The 24,599-nt window shown below is 31.7% G+C and overlaps 2 protein-coding genes across 2 annotated transcripts; both read left to right on the plus strand.

Annotated features, from left to right (window-relative positions):
- Positions 1 to 4,453: 4,453 nt before the first annotated feature.
- On the plus strand, positions 4,454 to 8,476 carry LOC110720734. The gene is made up of 6 exons (XM_021899780.1): positions 4,454 to 4,979; positions 6,078 to 6,316; positions 6,417 to 6,660; positions 7,320 to 7,423; positions 7,612 to 8,166; positions 8,384 to 8,476. Exons 1-6 carry the CDS (start codon positions 4,454 to 4,456, stop codon positions 8,474 to 8,476), a joined length of 1,761 nt encoding a protein of 586 aa, XP_021755472.1.
- Positions 8,477 to 10,932: 2,456 nt separating this feature from the next.
- LOC110720991 lies at positions 10,933 to 21,788 on the plus strand. Its single transcript, XM_021900112.1, has 7 exons — positions 10,933 to 11,652; positions 12,494 to 13,087; positions 15,856 to 16,452; positions 18,427 to 18,950; positions 19,725 to 20,267; positions 20,352 to 20,549; positions 20,952 to 21,788. The coding sequence occupies exons 1-7, from the start codon at positions 10,989 to 10,991 to the stop codon at positions 21,060 to 21,062; spliced, it is 3,231 nt and encodes a 1,076-aa protein (XP_021755804.1). The 5' UTR covers positions 10,933 to 10,988; the 3' UTR covers positions 21,063 to 21,788.
- Positions 21,789 to 24,599: the final 2,811 nt, after the last annotated feature.

Here is a 24,599-nt window from a genome sequence, read left to right on the forward strand (position 1 = left end):
TCAATATATATATATATATATATATTTTTTTTTTTATCAAAGTTACCTACATATTAGAGACCATACGTACAAACGAACCCAAGTGAATCTAAATTTTAGAAAGGGGACACTTTTTTTTTTAAATAAATTAATTCATTAATAAAAAGCCATCTGACATCTACAAATAAAATCTAAATTAACAAATACATAAAATTGAATCAATTAGGGTTTTCTTTGTCAAAGCTACGATCGTTGAAAAGATCTTGCACTGTTGTACATCTCTCGCACACATCGCTGGAATATACAACCTTTTTGTAGCCGTAAGGATGATTTTCATCTGATTCGCTTGAACGCATTTGAAAACATGACAACCGTTGCGATCCCAAACATATTTTTACCAACGAACTGACAATAGGGCAAATGATAATTACCTTTTTGATAAACCCAACACACAAACAAACTCTAAACATAAACAAACAACTAACCTAACAAAAACTAACGACTCCACCATAGGGAGACACTCCACCATAGGGAGACGGACGAAAATCTACACTACTCGTGTAAATTTATTGAAACCTAAATTGCAAAACTAAAGAAAATTAAGGAAAAAGGATTGAAAGTAGTCTAATTTCTGAAGAGATTAGACTATTTCCGACCTAAATAATCAAGATTTTAGAGAAAAGAGAGGAGGAGAAAAGAGGAGAGGAGAGGCGAGACAGGGAACACCTTAAAATTGACTATGCTACTTAAGAAGATTTTAGTCGAATAAATGCACTAAATAATTAAATACAAGTTGTCTAATCAGATTATAATAATACGAAGTAATAAGTAGGTACAAGCTGTTTGCTTATATCAATCAGCACGTAGCAAACTTGTCATTGGATTATTTGGATCGAATTAACTTTAATAGATTATTAGTGATCAAACAGGGTGATCCATTTATCTGTATATTATATAAGAAGTATAAATGATCTCATGTGAGTAGAAGATTTATTTGTTATTGATTAATAATTGTTGATCCTGCTGATTAATTTCAAACTACGAGTATTAACATTTCATTTTCCGTCATCAACTTAAACTAATGGCTTGAGAGGGATTGCGCATAAGTAAAACTACCAGCCAAAATGAACCCAAACCAAATGAACGTGTTGACAAGTAAAAGAAATTGATATGAACCAAACCAAACGAATAATTATTATTTAAAATCACTAATATTTTTTCTTAGAATAATTAAGAAGATAATATTGTGGAATAATAAACAGAGAATTAAGCTTGATAGATTACTTATATTGCACACGCACGCATTACGCGTGTCTCTAATGTTAAGAATAAAGTTACACATCATTTTCATCAAAAAAAAAATAAATAAATTACAAATCAATAATTCTTTTTTAATTAGTGTGAATACAATTAAACATGATGAATTTTAGTACAAGACACAAGAATAAAATTATTATAATAGTGGTCCAATTTTAAAAAAAATTAATACATGGACATTATATAAATGGACGATGACAACGTGGAAGAAAGTGCTATACTACATCAATCATAACTCAACAAAATACCTTCATAATCAAATTAAAATTCTCTCAAACTCAAAATTCCAATCATGATATCTTCAAAAATGGATGATGAGCTTAGAAATGCAGCAGTGAATGGAGACGTAGAGTACCTTAAAAAATGCGTTGAATCCAATAAAGCCATCGAATACTACTTGACTCTCTTCCCCCGGGCAGAAGACCGCTCTAGAAAAGCTCATCACGGCAATATCTTCCACATGGCAGCACTCGAAAACAAAGAGGAGTTTATAAGAGAAGTCATGGAGATATTACCTCTCGAAGCCAAGCAGCAACTCCTCGTTCAACCAGGAAACGATATAATCGAGTGGAACCCTCTTCATATAGCAGCCTCCATTGGTAATGTAGAGATATTAAAGATGTTTCTAGATGTGTATCGATGTTTACCAACATTACCATCTCATCTGTCGAAACGACCCTGGTCAATCCAGGGCACCAAATTTGGAAACCCTTGTATGATGGCTGTTGCTAATAAACACGAAGAATGTGCGTTGGAAATATTTAAAATAGATACGGAGTTGATTTCCAATTTGCGTAAAGATCTCGGCGGATCCTTAGTATGTGCAGCCATAGAAAAAAAGATGAGCAGATTAGCTTTGTAGATTTTGAGATCACCCCATTCTGTTAGTTGTAGCGGATTTGAAGATGGTATGACTCCATTTCACTCCCTGCATCATTTAGAAGCCTCAGGTAAACTTCTTAGCTTGTCCCATTTTATTTTTAATTATTGCTAGTAATGTTTTTATTTTATTTTATTTTATTTATTTATTTTTAAAGATGTTGTAACTTGCATATAATGTTTAAGTATAAAGCAAAATAAATTTAAGTTTGTAACCCAATAAAGCATGGTAAATTATACTCCCCTTGTCCTATATTTTTTTTGGCAAGTCCCATTTGACTTTTGACGATATTCAAGACATGTCTTACACCTTATATATCTCCATTTCTTTACGACTAAAAATTATAAAAACTTGATATTAACAAATATACAATGAGACGAATCCAATAACACCCCATATGACTATATTATCTCTTACTTTGTATAAGTTAACAGAAGTTTATAGTCAAACTTTTTAAAGTTTGAACAAATTATTTACAATGGGGTCAAAAGAATAGGGACAAAGGAAGTACTTATATAATTACCAAGTACTTGTATGCTAATCATATATTTCGTACAAAGTATTTCCTTTCCCATTCTTCAATACCATGGCTATGTTTAATTTAACTTATATTAGCTTGCTTCTGAATAGATTAGAAGACAAAATCATATGAGAATAATGAGATAGATCCAATTTTCTTTATTTTTGTTTATTAAATTACCATTAAATATCTTTATTTTCGTAACTTAAAAAATAATGAAAATTTCATATTTGAAAACTTTATATTGTTTGAATCTAATTTGATAAGTGTTTTATTTGTCCACTTATCATGGCATTTTTAACATAATTTTGTACTCTTTCCCCTATTCCAATCCCTTTTCTAACTCCTTTTGTGTACAATTGTAGCTTTTGGATTCCCCGTTCCTTTTTATGTGTGTGTTCATGTTTGTAGATGCAATGAAAAATTAAAAAAAAAAAGTCACTATATTAAAATAAAGGTTATTATGTTAAAATAAAAATCATTGTAATATTATGAAGGCTATAAGAGCTTATATTTTTTTTTGTAATGAAATTTTTATATACTGGTCAATATAAATATTAAAGGTTACTATGTTAAAATTAGGGTCACTTGGTTCACAATAATATTTAATGTCACACAAGTTTTAATAAAGGTTACTATGTTAAAAATAAGGTTATTATGTTAAAATTATGGGTCACTATATTCTATATAACGTCAGTTGCGTGTGTATAAATCTCGGGTTCATCCATGCAAGATTTTTTGTAATCTTTCTTTCATTTCTTAAAAAATAAAATAAAAAGTCTTTCTTTTATGTTATGGATCTGAAATTTAATGTATACTTTCTCCATTTAATACCGTATCCCTTCCGTCACAAAATACAAAATCTATATTCTTTTTTGGATGAACCAAAATACAAAGCCTATTTCTATTCATTTAAAGGTCGTACTTTTTAAGAATATTGCCTTCTTTGATGAGTTGTCATCTTTTTTCTTTTTCTTTTTGTCCTAATAATGTTTTTTGATATCGATTTTCAACATTTTCTCTCTCTATCTCTTCAATAATTTCCAACTATTTTTTTTCCTCCCCCTATATCTCTCTATCTCTTCAATAATTTCCAACTATTTTTTTTCCTCCCCCTATCTCTCTCTAACTCTACATGCACATATATACTTTCAATCATTAGTTTTAAGGAATCTACAATCTCCTTAATTCTCGTGAATAAACCCAAATAGACTTTATATTGTGTGATGGAGGGGGTACTAGTAAGTAATAACACACACTTTTGTATATACTTTTTGTTGATAAGAAAAGTAGGTCTCACATGATTAGACACTTAAAATGAGTTTTAGATGGGCTGAGAGATTGTTAGGAGTGTAATTAAGTGGGCCATGAGCTTTAAATCTTATCTTTGTTAAGGGTAAAAATTAACTTACTAGCATGTGTTCAATCTTACCCTTAATAAATATCTTGCGTAATTCTGCAACACGCTTGAACACATGCCATCAAGTTAAAATGGACTGACTAAAAAATCAAGGAAGTATAAAAAATTATACTGTGAAATTACTCATCGAGATGAATTACACAAGATGTTGTTTGATTATGATTTTCATTATATAATTGTTGCGATAGTACGTATATTTGTAGTATATATTAACATAATCTTGGAAAATATTTTTGTAATTACAGAGGTTTCAGAAGAAATATTTCAGCATATACTTCGCAGAGAGCCAGATTTGATTTTTCAAAAAATCAAATGTGATAATAATTCAGCATTAAATATGTGGGCATCCGATGGTGCATTGTGGCCATTCAAAACTCTTCTAAAAAGTAGTGATATTATGCCAGAAGATGCAAATACAGTTATTGTATTCTTGACAATTGCAAGGAACAAATATGGTGATAACCCATTGCACAATCTGGCTGCATATGCCCCTTGTGAAGAAAATACTAAGAATATAGCAGAATTGCTCATAGATATTTACAAAAATGAAATATCGAGCTTTTCGAAAGCGAACCTTTCACAAGATCTCCTTCAATGTCCATGGTTAGTGAAGAACAACTACGGAGATACACCTTTGTCATTGGCCATAGCCCACAAGAATGAAGATTTGGCTAAGTATTTCTTGTCAGTGGACGAAAATGTAGTTATTGAATGTGATAGGAATGTTTTGTTCTTGGCTATCGAGAAAGAATGTCATACAGTTGCAGAAGTGATATTCAAGCTAATCGATAATAAAGGTTGGACTCAACTTCTTACTAATGATCAACATTTGAATGTCTTGCATCTTGCACCATTATGCCCGGGTGAGTCCACTTATCTTTTTTTTTTTTTCCCTTTCTGTTAATGTATCAAGTTAATAAATAATAGTTATCTCTTAAATTTTTTTCTTTATCCTCCCATAATTTCAAAACTTTATAATACTCTCTATAACCCAAAACATGTTTTCGACGGTGTAACTTCAATATTCTCCTAATATTTAAAACAAGTCTATGTAGACTTGAACAAAACATCTATCCCGTTTATATAATTTTTTTATTTTTTTTTCAGAACAGTAAACCAAAAAATAATATCTTGAACTAAAATAGATATTAGAAAATAATTTTATACTATGAACTATTCTCTCCATTTCACAATATTGGTTAGGTTTGCTAGTTTGAACTTTTTCCTTTGTTGGTTATGTTTCAATATAATTTTATTTTTTTGGGTGTTCCGATCCACTTGGTTCACCCTTTGGACTAATCCGGATTCGGGGATCAGTTCTAGGTGTTAAGGTTTCAGTCCTCTCCCAATTGTTGTTGCGGGGGATCGAACACGGGTCCTCCCTACCAAGTGTAGTCCCAATCACCACTACACCAATAACCAATTGGTGGTTACGTTTCAATGTATTACAATACATATTATATATTGAAGGCGAAACCAAGAAGGACACTTGTAGTGTTACATTAATTTTTTTTCAAAAAATTTATTCTTAGTCTAATAAAGGATTGTATCTAAATTATTACATTTTGTTTACATAAAATCTAAACTAAACTTTCTAAAATGTTACGTTATTTATTACAATTATTATATGTGGTTAATTTTTTTTTAAATTATACTTAATATTCTTTAATAATTGGTGTGTCAAGTCATTACATTTTATACTTGTTTTATAATTTTGTTGTCAATAAAGTTTAACAACCGTGCATCTATATATTGTATGAGGTTTATTCTAGTAATTTTTTAGATTAAAATAATTTTTTTAGACATCGAAAAATGCAATGATAGAAACATGTCAACTTATAATAAAAAGATAATTAGTATAAGGGAAAAAAAAAACAAAATTAGGCTGCTCTATATTATGAAACTTATTGTTGAATTAAAAGTGGCCAATATTAAGATTAACAATTTTTCTGTATAAGCAGAAAACTTTTGCATACAACTACTTGAAGGACATCCAGAATTAATCAAAGGAGTTGATAAAGAAGGATCAACAATAATTCACAGTTGGATAAAAAGTGACAAAGAATGGTTATTTAGATTCATACTGAAGAGCAAGTGGAAATTTCTATTTGTCAAACTTATTGATGTTTTGGATTACAATGACCGAAAAAATGTTTTTCATGTTGCTGCAACTACCACCCATCAAGCAACAATTGAAATTGTACGACTCCTTGTAGAAGCTTACAAAGAAAAATGTCCTCTTTTTGCATCATTTGATATTGAACAGTTTCCATGGTTCTCACTTAATAAACATAATGAAGGCCCTCTGCACTTGGCAATACGCAACCAACGTGAAGAACTTGTCATTATATGGGGTTGATCATATTGATAAGCTACTAGATCATTACAAGCCAGAGCACAGTATTTTGTTTCTAGCAATACAAAATAATTGCCCTAAAGTTGCCGAATATATATTGTCAAGATTGAATAAGGAAAGCAGGTCCAAATATCTCAAGGATCCCTCTGATGGCCGAAATATATTACATCTAGCTCCAAATTTGAAAGGTATGTCATATTATTTGACCTCTCATTGGTATTTTTTTTAGTACTAATTTTAAAAGCATAAATGTAGTACATTATATAAAATATTCACAAATATTTTATAAGAATTAATTATATAAAGTATTAATTCTTATAAAATATTGTATTCTAATTCTATAACATCAAACAACGTAAGATTTATAGATGATCAACTAGTTTAATTGGTTAAAATCTTATAAAGGGGTGGTATCTAAAACTTGGATAAAATCTTGTCTAATGTAAGGCCCAATTTTTAATTATTATAGTTATTGTACCTTTTATCATGGAAGATTATACTAGAGATAGATTGCTAATTACATTACTAATTACTCCCCCAACCGCTTTTTATTAATTACTCCGTCTGTGTTTAATAGTGCACCCTTGGTTTGGACCAAAGCATGTGAAAAAGGTCATGTCTTAGCTCTTTGTGCCTTCATCAACCATAATCCAGGAGCGTTTCGAGATCTTTGTATTGAACACAAGGACTCACCTTTGCATCACATACGATTACCTAATTTAACGGGGTATGAAGAATTTCTCAAGATTACACACATGAAAGATCTAATCAATCTTCAAGATTCTCAAGGTGTAACACCTTTACACAAAGCTTTAAGCAATACGAAATAGAGACTTGTTCTTAACAGAAACTTTACTCAGCAGTGATAAGATAATATATGACATCAAGGATGATGAAGATATATCTGCCATAGATCTATTGGCTCAAGAATGCGACAACAACCAAGCTTGGGTATGATATTTTTTGCATATCTTTTTAAAATTAAGTTTTATTTATTATAAAATTATTTTGCTACTCGGAAATTTATCTCAAAACAACGTAAATTGAATGGTTAATAAAACAATTGGTCTAGGAAAGCAATTTTAATTTGTTTTTCGTACATTGTTGTAAATATGAACATCCCTTATGAATCATTACAGGATCGGATGTGCAAAAGAATTGGTCTTGATCCAAGGATAAAAACGACGTACTTTCAAAGTAAGACAAATTTGTTAGACGTGCGAAATTCCCTATTTGTGGTGGCGGCTTTATTAGCCACCATTACATTCACTGCTGGATTTACTCTCCCCGGTGGATTTAATCAGGATACTGGGGATGCACTTTTGGCTACTAAGGCAGCTTTTTTGGTGTTTCTAATATCAGATACACTAGCCTTATTTTTTTCAATGTTGGTATTGATTTGTCTCATATGGTCTATGGTTTACGATTCTAGTAAGTCATTGTTTTTGATTGATCGAAGTATGGTGTTGCTCCGCTTGGCATTAAACAGCACATTATTGGCGTTTATGACTGGAGTCTACATTGTCATAGCCCCAAAGACATTGTGGGCAGCTATCCTTATTATTGTTATCATGAGCTTTCTCATTGGAATTTCGATCAACAAGACGCTTTTGTACAATGTCTTAGAATATCTAGACAAGTTAATCCCTTCTCCAACCAAGAAGCCCAAAGATCAAATCCGTGTGGTGGAACTGGTAAGCCTCAAAATATATTTAATATCAACATTCTTTCTTAAATTTCAATGTTTTAGGCTAATGCACTAATCCTTCCATAAACATGTGAGCTTTAACGTAACATAGCGTCGCTCATGTTTAAATATCTAGCCAAAATGTAAGATAGCGTGTCTTATGTTTTAATATCTTGCCAAAATACGCTTTATATATACTATAATTTCAATTCATTTATTTTTAGATATTTGTATTAGAAAGAAATCCAGCAATTTCATCATCATTTGGATTGCAGGGCATCTCTAGTGAGCAAGATCACTTGCTTAGCCATCGCTAAGGAGAGCTAGATCGAAGACCCTCGAACTTCAATCCAGCCGAATGAGGAGATGGATGTTAAAGTGTAAAGATCGAATGCAGGTTATTAACTCAAGCCCTTTTATCGGAAATTAACGAAAAATAGGATGGATGTTGTTGACATGTTTGTGTTAAACTTTAGGGTTCTTTACGTTTATATCCTCTCTTGGATTACCAATATTTAACTCTGATCAGCTACTTCTTTATTAATTGATTATTCTATATAGCTAATAATTTGCTATCGTCCACTCCACAAATAGAATATAGAATATATCTGTATAGGCCAAGTATTGAATTGCTATCTTCTGGATTAGTGTCATAACTTGTTGACATTTTGAACCGCATTGTAATCAAATTTTGTTTCGGATTGGATTGGACTTGTTCCAAAATTTAAACCGAAAACTAAACATTCACTCCTAGACGAGTTGAAACCGGACGAATTGTTGATCGATTTGTTGACGCTATGACAAGTAGCTTTGAGACATGACATTGCTACAGAGAGAAATTGGATTTGAGAGTACATGGTGTCATTTTTCATTGTAGGATAGTGATCCTCTTTCTTCTACGGAGTAGTTCGTATCTTTGAAACATCGGATAAGTTGAGGCATTAAATGAGACATTTAAAGTGCTGACTGGGATTAAAGACTTTCTAATAAAGGTTTATACTTACTCTGTTTCTGAAAGTTCGACTCACTTACTATTCATGTGGTCAAAATAAAATAACTTTGACCACATTTTATGATTTATACAATTAAAATAAATTAACAAGTTTGATCTTATTAGATTCCTCTTATGATAAATTAATCAAATATCAACTTTTTAAAAATTTTACTTATACATAGCCAAAGTTATTAATGGTCAAAGATGTTCATTGGAGACCGTGTAAATGCAAAGTGTGTCGAACATTCAGGAACGGAGGGAGTATTTAAGATTGTGTTTAAGCATGTTGACATGACTTTTTAATCATAGTGAGCGTATGAGAAGCCGCCAAGCAAAGATTTAACTCCAAATGAGAGGTTTTTATGCGGAGGAGAGTGTTGTATTTCCTTGTTTGTATTTGTACTTTATCTTCTATAAAATCTATTACTCTGTAATAAGAAAATACTTTCCTTTGCTAGAAATTAAATACTTCGTCATGTTGATCAAACACGTACATTTTCTTGTTTATCTTCTGTACTTTTATTTCTCATATTCATATTTTATATATTATTGTCTTATATCCGAACAGACCAAACACAATACCTAAATAAGTTTATCCACTTTAACTTCATAACAATATTAAACGAACTATGATTGATAGAGCAAGTATGATATCTATCAACGTAATAAATATTGTGTTTCCATAGTATTCTTTAAGCAAGAACCTTATATAAATAGAAATAGGAATATAACTCACATAGTCACAAATACATCAAACTTTGTTAGTTATGGATTTAAGGCTTTCTTATGTTTCACAATAAGTAGCTCATGAAAATTCTATAGACTACCACAAATTTATATTTGGATGGCTCTAATTTAATGATTATTGAATTACTTTTAAATACTAAATTTAATTAAAATTTATTTTTCTTATTTTAGGAATTCATTTTAAATTTTGAAAATTGATTATTCTATTTTTTGATTTTTTTTTTTCAAATCAATTTATGAAATTTAGTTTTAATTATGAATAATTAATTAAAATAAAAATTTTAAACAAATACGTAAATTTGTCTTTAATTAATATTAACATTTAATTATAATTTAAAAATCATTATATTTTAACCGTTCATTTTGAAAAATTATAGTTGTCATTATTAAAAGGGATATATAAATTGTTCAAACTAGGCAACTATTTCTCATTTTCTTAAAAAGGTATCAGCATATGAATTTATCTCGCATACTTAAGACATAAACCATATATTATAAGTAGGCTATCTAGTTATTTGATTATATAATAATGCATGAATCAATAATTAATGAACGATTTGTTGAGGAAGTACAATCAAAGAGTGGTTAGAGGAATGGGGGCGTGGTGACAGATCATGTGCGTGGAAGAAGTTATTGTAATTGACTAATACAGTACCTTAAAAGCTTATTGGGCTCTGGACTGGCATGAAATTTCAAGATTAGATCATTGCTGTAGTTGACTATATCATCATTTCAAGGATTAAAAAAAGTGGGTTTTGTCTCTTACCGAAAATATTTGACTAATAATAGCACAAGTATGTAGCATATATAAAGATTTAAAGTTACAATTACTGCATACCATTATATTACTGTTTTTTATCGTATATTCGGGGACCACATTAACCAAGACTTTAGTCATATTTTATTAGTGCACATTAATAATGGAGTACAAGTTTCTTTAATCCGGTTAATTGATTATTTATGCAAGTTGTATGCCTGCATCATTCTGCACGTAGCCAACATGTCATTTGACTAATACCTGAAATTTAAGCTTAATTACATGTTTAGATCATAAGTAATACTCCTCATCATATTCAAATTTTCCAAAGATGACGTCTTCGAAAATGGATGAAGAGCTGAGAAAAGCAGCAGTGAGAGGAGATGTGGAATTCCTTAAACAATGCATTGAATCCAATAAACCCTTCAATTTCTACAATACATTCTTCCCAAGGGAAGACGACCAATCTAATAAACGCCTTTACGGCAATATCTTTCACATGGCGGCCATCGAAAACAAAGAAGAGTTTATAAGAGAAGTGATGACGATGGGGGTTTTAACTCAAGAAGTTAAGCAGCAGCTCCTCCTTCAACCCGGGGACGAAGAATACAAGTGGAACCCTCTCCATGAAGCAGCCAAAGTTGGTAATGTAGAGATAGTAAAGATGTTTCTAGACGTGTATCGATGCTTACCAACATTACCATCTCATCTTTCGGAACGACCCTGGTTATTGGAGAACTCCAGGGGAGATAACCCTTGCTTTGTGGCTATATATAATAAACACAAAGAATGTGCGCATGAAATTTATAAAACAGATCCGGAGTTGATCTCTAATATGCCTAGTTTTCGTGGTTGCTCCTTAGTTTTCGAAGCCGTACATGCTAAGATGAGCAAGTTAGCTTTAGAGATCTTGAGATCCCCTCATTTTGTTAATTGCGGCAGCGAGCCCGATAACTTCACGCCGTTCCACTCAATACATTATATCGAAGGCTCAGGTGAACTTCTTGTCCCTTTCCCCTTTTTTTTTTTCATAAACAAATTAGTTTAGTTCCTGTGCGATACACGGTTTTAAATAAAATACATTGTAAGATTTGTTTATAATACGGAGAAATAAAGTTTTCTACTCTGTAATTTTTTTAAACATGGTAAGTAATTTCTACTTTAAGCATATTAATATACCTTAAAAAAAACTCGGTAGGGACAAAGGATAAAGCATATGAAAGGTTTATTATATATAAAAAAAAGTAAAAAGTTAAAAAATAAAATAAAAACACTAATGACATCATCATAGCAAATTGGCGGGAAAAAATTTATGTTAGAGTGACATGTGTACAATTTGAAGAAGGGATGATGTTAGCAACATTTTGTTTTAGTATTAGTTAATAGATTATATTTGGAGGTAATGTTTATTAGGAACATCCAGTTAATCAGGCTGATTTATTACTTCGTTTTTTATTAGATACATCACTTTTAATAGAGGGTGCCCCTATTACTACTGTGAGAAACGTTTTTGTTTCTCATAATGACAGTTTCGTAAATAAAATGTACCACTTTAGTCACGGTGGTACATTTTATTTACGAAATGGATGATAAAATTGTACCATTTTAGTCAAGGCGGTACATTTTATTTACGAAACTGCCACTGTGAGAAACGTTTACAGTGAGTAACAGAGATTTACTGCTTTTAATATATGGAAATTTTAATTTAGATGCATCACTTTGTTGAGTCGTTCTCGAGTTTTCATCGGTATATGTAAACAAAAAAAAAAAAAAAGACATAGAAATATAGACATGTATACATAAACGTAATCTTCTGAAACCTTTTTCTGATTACAGAGGGATCAGAAGAAATTTTTCGGGAAGTACTTCGAAGAGATCAAGAGCTAATTAGACAAAGAGATACGAATGGAGATTTGGCATTCCATGTGTGGGCATATAATGGTAAAATTTGGCCATTTAAAACTTTTCTAAAATGTGATGATATCATCCAACATGTAAATAAGGTTTTCATAGACTTGGTACCTTCAAAGGACGCAGATGGTGACAACCTGCTACATAACTTGGCTGACTGTGCCCCTTGTAAAGATGAAGATGCTAAAAAAATAGCAGAACTTGTCATAGAAGTTTACAAGAAAAATTCATCGAGCCTTTTAGATGATCAACTTCCCTGGTTAGTGAAAAACAAAGATGGAGAAACACCTTTATCATTGGCTATAGCTTATAAGAAAGAAGATTTTGCAAAGTATATATTGTCGGTAAACGAAAATGCAGTTATTGAAAATGAGAAGAATGTTTTGTTCTTGGCTATCGAGAATGAATGTCAAATAGTTGCCGAGGAGATATTGAAGTTAGTAAATAACAAAGGTTGGACTCAACTTCTTACGAATGATCAGAAGCTCAATGTCTTGCATCTTGCACCATTATGCACAGGTGAGTTTACTTATCTATATTTTATTCCTTTCACTTTTAGAATTATTGGTAATCACAATTTTTTATATGTGGCTAGCCACACCATATAGTAGAGGTTACTTGTAGGGGATAACCTGTTTAGTCAGGGGCTATTCGTTTGGTCAGGGATTACTTATAGGGAGTTACTCGTTTGGTTAGGGGTTACTTGTAGAGGGTTACTCGTTCGGTCATGGGTTACCCGTTCGGTTAGGGGTTACTTATTCTTGGGTTATTTATCTTAGGGTTACTTATTTGGTCAGGGGTAAACTATAGGGATTATTTATTTATGGGTTACTCGATCCTTCAGGGGTTACTCTCACACGGAAATCGCGCTAGCGCGACTGAGTAAGTAACCCCTGAATAAGTAACCTTGAATAAGTAACATACAAGTAACCCCTCACACGGTGTTGCCAGCCACACTGAAAAGTTGCTGATTGGTAATATATAAAATTACGAATTATCTCCTTTGTTTTTTCTTTAATTTCGTGTGCACATAATTTCCAATCCTATGTAATAAAAAGGTAGATATAGTACCTATTTTTAATCTAGGCCATTAAAATTTAAGGATAAATATTTTTTTTTTCATTTATTTGTTTGACTAAAATAATCTGTAAGAAAAAAAATAGTAAACTGTTTTGTATTTACAATAATTGTTTCTTCTTTCTTACAGTTGAAAAGAAAATTCCAAAGAAACTACCTAATTTAAAAAATATTGTAAGAAATTACCTTATAAAAAGTAAAATGTTGTAAAAGACTACCTGTGGCCAAATTTCTACCGTTGACCTAATTTTCCGACATCGACCCACCACATAGCACCCTCGAAACCACCCACTTTCATTCCTAAACCAACATAATCTGCTTGAAATAGCCCCAACAAAGCCTAAACCGCCCCCAACCCCAAAAAAGATGGTTTTGGTGGTCTTTTGTGGTGGGTTAACTCCAGAAAAAAATTAATTAGTCAACGGCGGAAATCTGGCTATAGGTAGTCTTTTACAACATTTTCCTTTTATTAGTTAATTTCTTACAATATTTTTTTATTAGGTACTTTCTCACAAATTCTAAGTTTTATTAGGTAGTTTCTAACAAAAAAAACTTTTTTTTTTTAATCATTCATTGTGATGAAATGTCGGAATTATATATATATTGGTTAGGGTACTTTAAAACAAATTGTTTTGTTAATAATTACTACTATATATTAAAATATATGGATTCTTATTGTTGACTTACATGCATTATAAAATATTAGACATGCACGCATCGTGTCAAAAAAACACTCACTACTAGAATTGAGCCGAATACCAAAACCGGCATCACATTTACTGATGGTTGTCATCGGTATTTTGGCTAACGGAGATCAACACTTCGATAAAACTAACATATCAATGGAAAAGTCATCATGTAAACGTATACCGATGGTTTTACCAATGGCCAAAAAAACATCGTATTTTTTTAAAATATTGTTGGCTTAAGTCATTGGTTTTTTTTACCGATAGCAAAAAGCCATCGGCATTTCCAGTTAGCCATCGGTAAATAAAAAAGAAAAAACACTGCCCCTACCCCACCCCCACCCCCACTCCCTACCCCTACCCCTACCCCTACCCATACATCCCTAACCATAACAATCGCCCACCTTCACCCTAAACCATCCAAAACCTCCCACCGCCACCCCAAACACCCCCCATTTCACCTCCAACCACTGTGAACCACCTACCACCACCAACCACTGTAAACCACCACCCGAAACACCCACTAATTCGAAAAAAAACCCCCACAAATTCGATAAAAAACCCAAAAAACCCACAAAAAATGAAAAAAAAAACCCAAAAAATTTGAAAAAAAAACCCCATAAAAATCACAAAAAAACCACACATAAATCAACAAAAATCCAACCAATTAACCAAAATAAACCCACAAAAATCAACATACCTTTCGACATTTCATCTTTTTTTTGTTTAAATGGTCAAACTCGACTGTGAAAATTCCAGATCTGGAATAATTTTCATGGTTATGTTCGGGAAAAAAATCCGTAAACTTCGAATAAAAAAAGAGTGCACGTGATGGTGGTAACCACAAAACTTCAAAAACAGTTGTTAGTTCGTGATGGTGGTGGTTTTGATAGGGAGAAAAGGGCGAGAAACAAATCGAAAGAGAGAAAAGAGTATCAAGACCATAGGAGAGAGTAAGGAAAAAGAAAGAGAGAAAATGAGAGAGGAGAGGAGAGGAGAGAGAAGAGAGAAGAGAGAAGGAAGGAGTGTAGGACAGGTGTGAGACTGTGAGTGGAGACGAGAGAGAAGGAGAGAGAGAAAAAGAGAGGTGGGAGAGGAAGATAGAGAAATTAAAAACTGAATATTATTTTTTATTATTATTTTTAAGAAAAATATCAATGGCTTGTAGCCATCGGTGAAAAAATTGAATTTTCTTTTAGATAAATTTTTTTTACCAATGGACGAAAGCTCTCGGAAAAATTATACTGATGGCCTAATCATCGTTATTTCTTAATATACCAATGGCTTAAAAAACCATCGTTAAATTACTTTTTCACCGATGGATTTGTATTGGCCATCGGTATTTCCCATCGGTAAATGAGCTTATTCTAGTAGTGGCTAGTTTTACATAATGAAAGAGTAGTGCATATATGGTAAAGTTATTCAAAATTGATGTAGATCAAAAAATGAATCGAACCAGATCAAACAGACCATGTCAGTTCTATGTGGGAAATATATACAATAACAGTTTTTCTTTGAAAGCAGAAAACTTTTGTGCACAATTGGTCAAAGGATATCCTGAATTGATTAAGAGAGTTGACAAAGAAGGATCCACCATAATTCACAGTTGGATAAAAAGTGATAAAGAATACTTATTTAAATTCATGCTGGAGAGCAAGTGGAAAGTATCATTCGTCGAACTTATTGATGTTATGGATTACAATGACCAAAACAATCCTTTTCATATTGCCGCAACTACCACGCATGAAGCAACAATCCAAATTGTACGTCTCCTTGTAGAAGCTTACAAAGAACATTGTCTTAATTTGGAATTGTATGAGATTGGTGACTTTCCATGGTTTGAAAAGAATAAAGAAAATGAAGGACCTCTACATTTGGCAATACGCAACCAACGTGAAGAACTTGCATTATATTTACTGTCATTACTTGAGGATGATGATATTAGTGAACTACTAGATTATTATGAGCCGGAGCACAGTATTTTGTTTCTTGCTATACAAAATAATTGCCCTCAAGTAGCGGAAACTATAATGTCAAGATTGGATAAGGAAAATTGGACCAAATATCTGAAGGATCCCTCCGATGGAAAGAATATATTGCATCTTGCAACAAGTTTAACAGGTAAGAAATTATCCACTCCAAAGGTATTCATTTCAATAATTTTATATTTGATATATGCATAATATTGTTCTTCGTTCCCTCATAGTATTATTATATACTTGACCCTTATCAAGTCACAAATGTATAAGATAAAGACGTTAGTTATTGTATTATGTGAATATCAACAACTTTATGAAGTACTATTTTTATTTTGATAAGGAATATGTATAAGCACTTACTAATATATTGCTAGAAATTGGAGGGGGATATGTCACATGAAAAGAAGAGAGGCTAATTTTGTAAAATCCTAAATAATGTAATAATAGTAGTAGTAAGAGTAGTACTGTAGTAGTAGTAGTAGTAGTAGCAACAGCAGTAGTAGTAGCAGCACTAGTAGCAACAGTAGCAACAATAGTAGTAGTAGTAGCAGCAACAGCGGTAGCGGTAATAGTAGCAGCAGCAGCAGTAGTAGCAGTAGCAGTAGCAGCAGTAGTAGCAGTAGCAGCAATAGTAGAAGTAGTAGCAGTAGTATTGCAGTAGCTACAGTTGTACCAGCAGTAGCAGTAATAGCAGTTACAGCAGCAGTAGTAGTAGCAGTAGCAGTTACAGTAGCAGCAGCAGCAGTAGTAGCAATAGCAGGTAGTACTAGCAGTAGCAGTAGTTGTAGCAATAACAGGTAGTTGTAGCAGTAGCGGTAGAAGTAGCAGTAACAGTAGTAGCAACAGTAGCAGGTAGTACTAGCAGTAGCAGTAGTAGTAGCAATAACAGGTAGTTGTAGCAATAGCGGTAGAAGTGGCAGTAACAGTAGCAGTAATAGGAGCAGTAGTAGTAATAGGAGCAGTATCAGTAGCAGTAGTAGGAGCTATAGCAGTAGGAGCAGTAGCAGTAGTAGGAGTAGTAACTGTAGTAGAGCAGTAGCAGCAGGTGCAGTAGTAGTAGGAGCAGCAGGTGCAGTAGCAGTAGCCGTAGTTGCAGTAGCAATAGCAGTAGTAGTAGGAGCAGTAGTAGTAGCGTTAGCAGTAGCAGGAGCGGTAGTAGTAGCAGGAGCGGTAGCAGTAGAAGTAGCAGTTGTAGTAGCAGTAGCAGGAGTAAGAGTAGCAGGAGCAGGAGCAGGAGCAGGAGTAGTAGTAGTAGTAGTAGTAGTAGCAGTAGCAGTAGCAGTAGCAGTAGCAGTAGCAGTAGCAGTAGCAGTAGCAGTAGCAGGAGCAGGAGCAGGAGCAGGAGCAGGAGCAGGAGCAGGAGCAGGAGCAGGAGCAGGAGCAGGAGCAGTAGCAGTAGCAGTAGCAGTAGCAGTAGCAGTAGCAGTAGCAGTAGCAGTAGCAGTAGCAGTAGCAGTAGTAGTAGTAGTAGTAGTAGTAGTAGTAGTAGTAGTAGCAGTAGCAGGAGTAGGAGTAGTAGCAGCAGCAGTAGTAGTGGTAGTAGTAGGAGTAGCAGTAGGAGTAGCGGTAGTAGCAGTAGGAGTAGTAGCAATAGTAGTAGTAGGAGTCATTAAATGCGATTATAAATAACGTACTTACTGTGTTAATTTGTAAGCTTCATACTTCTTTCTAGAAACGTTGCATCTTTTGCAAATGTGACACAATTTACACGATCGATCCACTTCTACCACATATTGTTATTTATATGAATATGGTATTTTATCAAGTGGTTAAGATTGAAGAATCTGTACACAATAGGTTACTAATTCAAATCCCCCTGCGCCCATTTGTAATAATTTGTATTGCCTTGTGGTTAATTAGTACGTATTATGATTTATAAATAAAGAAAACTAGTTATTTAAGATTTTTTAAATTCGTCTCTTTAAACATATTATCAATTTTCATAAATTGTATTCTTATTTAACTTAAGTTAATTAAGGTTTCGCATTGGGATATGTAAATCTCGGGCCCATATGGTGTAATAATCGCATAACAGAGGATGTAATACGTAGTTTTATTATTTGAATTATTTTTATTGATAAATGATTACTCCATTTTCGTAAATTTATGAATGCAGATGTGAAGTTCGGGACATTCCTAGTTAATGAAGCACCAGAATTCATCACCGAACAAGATGATGAAAAACAATCACCTTGGGATACAGCATATGATATTGGTCCAGCATGGTTTATTAAAGCTGTACTGAAAAAGGATAAATCTGTGTTCAATACAGCACCATTGGCTTGGATTAAAGCATGTGAGAAAGGTCATGTTTCAGCTCTTCATGCCTTCATTAGCCATAATCCAGGAGCGTTTCGAGATCTTTGTATTATACATGAAGATTCTCCTTTGCATCATTTGAAACTATCAAGTTTAACGGAATATGAAGAGTTTCTCAGGATTCGACACATGAAAGATCTTATCAATCTCCAAAATTCTGCGGGAGAAACGCCTTTACACAAAGCAATACGGAAAAAAGACATATTCCTAGCAGAAACGTTACTCAACAAGAAAAAGATCCTATACAATATCAACGACAGCAAAAATGTAACTGCCATGGATCTGCTTGCACATGCGTGCAAGAATAATGCTAAAGAATGGGTATGTAGTCTTTTCCATTACTTTAAATCAGACAATCAAATTAGATCTGATAAACAAAAATAAGTTCAGACTAAATTAGATGAACAAAAATAAGGTAAATTAGAGATAGTCTTAATCTGGACCTACAATTTTTGTCAAAGAGAAGGAATATACTAGGTTTTTTTTTTTTTTTTTTTTTTTGAATAAAAAAGGAATATAATTGTTTGACAATATTATAAGGATAGTTAATAATATGTTTCATGTTACTCAATGTAACATTTTTTTTTTACTTCCTCTGTATTTTTATATATGCATCATTTGACTAGCACATTTGCCGAGATGTAACATTGACCATTTATATCTTTAATCGTCTTTAGCAAAAATTAAAAGAAAATTATATCGTGAAGTAGACATTATAACTAATCTAATGATATATTATACTTCAAAAATAAAATAATATATTATATAATAATATGTATTTATTTTATATCAGTATAAAAATTAAGTCAAACACTGTATGTGAATAGTGCCAAGTCAAAGTGACACAGTAAAAAAAAATAAAAAATAAATAAAAAAAAAAAAACGGAGTAATGAACTCACAGTAACATGTAGTAACCCACAAATTTATGTTTTAGCACATATGAGCTTTCAAATTGCAATAAGCGATAATTCTATGCATAAGACTTTTTACATGAACCTGACCTAATGATGGTAATTGATTTGGAAAACCTCTTATCCATTTGTTGGTTTGACTTTAGTGATAAGAATGACTTTCAATTTTTGAAATCCTTACAGGGCCTCATGTGCAAAAGAAACGGACTTGATCCACAGATAAAAACAACTTACTTACAACATAAGACAAATTTGTTAGACGTGAGAACATCACTATTTGTAGTGGCAGCTCTGCTAGCAACTATTACATTTACTGCTGGATTTACACTCCCGGGTGGTTTTAATCAAGACACCGGTGAAGCACTTCTGGGAAAGAAGGCGTCTTTTTTAGTATTTTTGGTATCCGATACATTGGCTTTATTTTTCTCAATGCTCGTGCTGATTTGCCTTACATGGTCCATGGTCTTCGAAACTAGTAAGTCATTACTATTGGTTGATCGAAGCATGGTGCTACTCAGGATATCACTCAACTGCACCTTACTGGCATTTATGACCGGAGTATATATTGTTATGGCCCCAAAGTCATTGTGGGTTGCCATTGTTATTATTGTCGTCATAAGTTTACTCATAATTATTTCAATTGACAAGAATTTCTTGTATGATATCATGAACAAGTTCCCTGCTGCGAAAAGGGAGTGTAAAGATCCATTGCACTTGGTCGAACTAGTAAGTTCAAATGTCTCTTTTTATTTGCTTCAATTTGAATCAAATCTATCAGAGGTTTGGGATCTTATGTTAGTTTTATTTCAGGGGTACAAGACTCAGGATGAGATGGATTCGTTGTTGAGTCATCATAGTAAGCATAATTCAAACCAAAGCAATAAAAGCTCAAGCCGATCAAGCAGAAAAACTTCAAGCCAGTCAAGCGACGATGAAGGCTCGAATGATGAGAGTTCGGATGATGAGGTCTCCGCTGATGAGGGCTCGAATGATGAAGTCTCCAAACTGGTAAGCTCTTAGCTTATGCGTGCATGTCGATCATAAACTAAAATTTTTTAATTTTAATTTTAATTGGTAAGATAACACGTTTGATGGGATGTACATTTAAAATTGATCTAGCCAAAATATTTAATACTACATTACTAACCCATCTAATTCTTGTTAAATGTTGCTTTAGAATCACGATCATATTTTTTTTTTTTGAGTATTCATAAATCATAATGAAATTTGATCACTGTTTTTATAAAGGTTATTACGTTTACAATCAATAAATATCTGTTTAAATTCCAACTCTTACATCTTAAGTTTGGATAATTAACCTTAAATATATAACAAATAATAAAAAATTTAATTCAAATAAAATAGTCCGAAAAAGGATAAATAATTATTAAATGTATGTTGTGAATGTAGAGCAACCATGACAATGAGCAGGATCGACTGCTTAGTCCAGGGAAGAGCTCAAATCAAGATTGCAAATCTGTTAATAGCCTGCCTAACGAGGACTTGAAGGAGAAAAAATAAACAACTCATGCTAGACTTCGAAGGTTGCAAATTAACATGAAATCTTTGATGTTATTTATTACCATGGTTGTACTAAAATCTAGTGTACGTACTTACATATTGTACTTCGTATTACAGTATATTTTTATGTCTTCTTATTCTTATTACTTGAGTTATTGATGGAAAATATTTATATGAATCCGTTTTGGAAACGTATTGTTCAAGACAAGAGTTAAGTCATATATGGTCTGCATTAATATGTCTTTAATAAGTTGAGTGCATTAAATGAGACATTTTAAGTGCTGACTGGGATTAAAACTTTCTAATAAATTTGTTTAAGCATGTTGATATGACCTTTTAATCATAGTGAGCATATAAGAAGCCGCCAAGCAAAGATGTAACTCCACTTGAGAGGTATTTATGAGGAGGAGAGTCTTGTATTTCCTTTATTGTACTTGTACTTTATCGTCTATGAAAGTTATTAAGATAATTCCATCCCTCGCTAGGAATTAAATACTTCATCATGTGCCCTCCGAAAAAATAAAAAAAAATAAAAAATAAAAAATAAAAAAATAAAAAAACTTCGTCATGTTGAAAAAAACATGTACATTTGCTTGTTATCTTCTGTACTTTTATTTCTCATATTCATAATTTACAAAGTATATTATTGTCTTATATCCAGATAGACCAAACACAATACCTAAATAAGTTTTTCCTCTTTAATTCATAACAACTTTAAACTATACTCACTCCGTTTTAAATAAATGAAACGTTTTGAATTTTACGGAGTTTTAGGAAGGTTAATTGAATTTATTAAAATAATAGGTATAGTAGTGGGGTAAGTTTGAGGAGAGAGAAAGAGAGTAAAGAGTTTTGTGGGGACCATTAGTTGGTAGAATATTATTAAAAAGTACAGAGAATATTATTAAAAACTAGAGAAGTTACTAAAAAAAACATTTTATTTATTTAAATACGGTCGAAAAATAAAAAGGTTTCATTTATTTAAACACGGAGGGAGTATATGATTGATAGAACAAGTATGATATTTATCAACTAACAAACATAATAATTATTGTATTTCGAAAGTATTCTTTAAGCAAAATTCCTTATATGAATAGAAATAGGAATATAACTAACATATATAGTCTCAAATAAATCATACTTTCTTAGTTATGGCTTAATGCTTTCTTATGTTTCACAATAAGTTAGCGTCTCATGAAAATTCTACAGACTACTACCATAATTTTAAAATTTGGATGGTTGTAATTTAATGATTATTGAATTACTTTTAAATGCTAAAATTAATTACTCCGTAAAAAAGTTCTTATTATAGGAATTCATTTTAAATTTCTGAAAATTAATTATTCTTTTTTCAAATTTTAAAATTAATTTATAAAACTCAATTTTAATTATTAATAATAAAAGTAAAAATCAAATTAAATTAATTTTTTAAAAAAATAATTAATTTGATTTTTTTATTAATATTAAAATATAAATCAAAAAACATTATATCTTGACTGTTCATTTTGAAAAATTATAGTTGTCATTTTTCAAATGACAACAGTAAAATCATTATTCAATTAATTTTACAAGATAAATTGTTCAAATAAAGCCACTATCTCTCATTTTCATAATAAGGTATCAGCATATCTGCATATGAATTTATCTCGGATATTTAAGACATAAACCATATATTATAAAGTTGGCTAACTAGTCCTTTGATCATGATGACTCAATAATTAATCAATGTTGTTGAGGAAAACAATCAGAGAGTGGTTAAAAGAATGGGAGTGGTGATCAATCATGTGCGTGGAAGAAGTTTTTGTAATTGACTAATACCTTAAAAGCTTATTAGTCGTTTAAATATACTTTTTAGATAATATAAGTAATAATTACAAGCTGAAAGCTTGGCTTCTGACTGGCATGACATCTCTAGATTAGATCACGATCATTCCTATAGTTGACTTTTCTATCATTTCAAGGATTAAAAAAAAAAGGGGGTTTTTGTCGCTTATCGAAATCAATGACTAATTATAAACACAAGTATGAAATGTAATGTAATCGTGATTTTAAGTTACAACTATTGCGTACCCTATTTTATATTATAAACCCGAGGAGCACAACTAGCACAATGCTATCGTAACATATGTATAATATAAATTACGAAGTAGATGGGGATGCAAAGCGGCTAGCATCTTTTACAACTATTTTTTGTAAGCTAATTGTACTTAGCCTGATCATACTATGTTTTTCTTGGGTGTTTAGAGAGTTACAAGGACAAGTAGTGAGAGTTGATTCCAAAATCCTTTAAAATTGGCCGAAAGGAAACCTTAACCAATTGAGCAATTTCTCACTCCCCATGTTACACTTTGTAATCAAATATTCAAATACATATCAAGCTAGATGATCGAAAATCTGTCCAATCATATTGAATAAAATAATCCCAACCTCTTATATGCGAATTAGTGCCACCTAATAAATTAGGCCAATTACCATATTGATATAAAAGTTAACACCCTTATGACAGATTCGTATAAAAGTTATTGTCGGTGACATATTGGTATAAAAGTAAAGTTAACATGTAGCGAGATATTGGTATATAAGTAATAAGTTAACAAGTTGCGACATTTACTCCTATTTTCTCGTCGGAGGATATGCGTACGGTACATGCGCTTATTTATAGTACTAAAACTTTTATCTAACATTTTTTTTCTTCTTTTCTCTACTTTTTATATTAATTTAAAAAAACTTATGAAGTAAAAATCCAAAAAAAAAAAAAAAAAAAAAAAGAGCCAAAAGTGAGAAAGAAGCTAGGGGAAAACGAATAGAAAAGCTTGAGCAAATGGATATAAGCTTGAATCTATTGAGGGAGTTGGTCATTGAAGCATCACAAAGGTAGATTCTTCTTTTATTTTTTTTATTTTTTTTTTTTTTTTTTTTGTGAAACACTCATATTTTTTTTCGCTTGTCATACTGTTGATTTACACATTAGTTGTGGGTATAATTAAACAAATAATGTAATAATGAAAGTTAGGGTCAACTAAGCAATTGATTTTAAATTTAATAACCTAAAAATATTGAGATTTTGTTTTATCTTTTTAGTTGTTTGGGGTTTTTATTGTTTAGTTCTTTTGGGTTTTATCGTTTTATTGATTTATCAAAGTTATTGTATTTAATTTAATTCTTTTTACTAATGCTTATTCAATGGTGTAATTTAATTTAAAATGATATAACTGTTCTTAACATAATTTTTTTTTTTTTTTTTGTATGAGAAAGAAAAAAGAAGAAATAATTATTGATAATCTTAGGTGGGAGGGAAGAGGGAAAAATTATTATTTTGTGTTGAATAAGTATATTCTGGTAAAAAATAAGATTGCAAAAGTAATTAAAACAATTATTGTTGAAAACATAGTATACAACATGCTCTTTCATCCGACAAGAAAATAGGGGTAAATGTCAATTTGTTAACTTATGTACCAATATGTCGACATATGTTAACTTTTATACCAATATAATGTCGCCATATGTTAACTTTTATACCAATATGTTGCCGGCAAT

The sequence above is a fragment of the Chenopodium quinoa genome, unplaced genomic scaffold (genome assembly GCF_001683475.1).
Source record: "Chenopodium quinoa cultivar QQ74 unplaced genomic scaffold, ASM168347v1, whole genome shotgun sequence".
Taxonomy (NCBI): domain Eukaryota; kingdom Viridiplantae; phylum Streptophyta; class Magnoliopsida; order Caryophyllales; family Amaranthaceae; genus Chenopodium; species Chenopodium quinoa.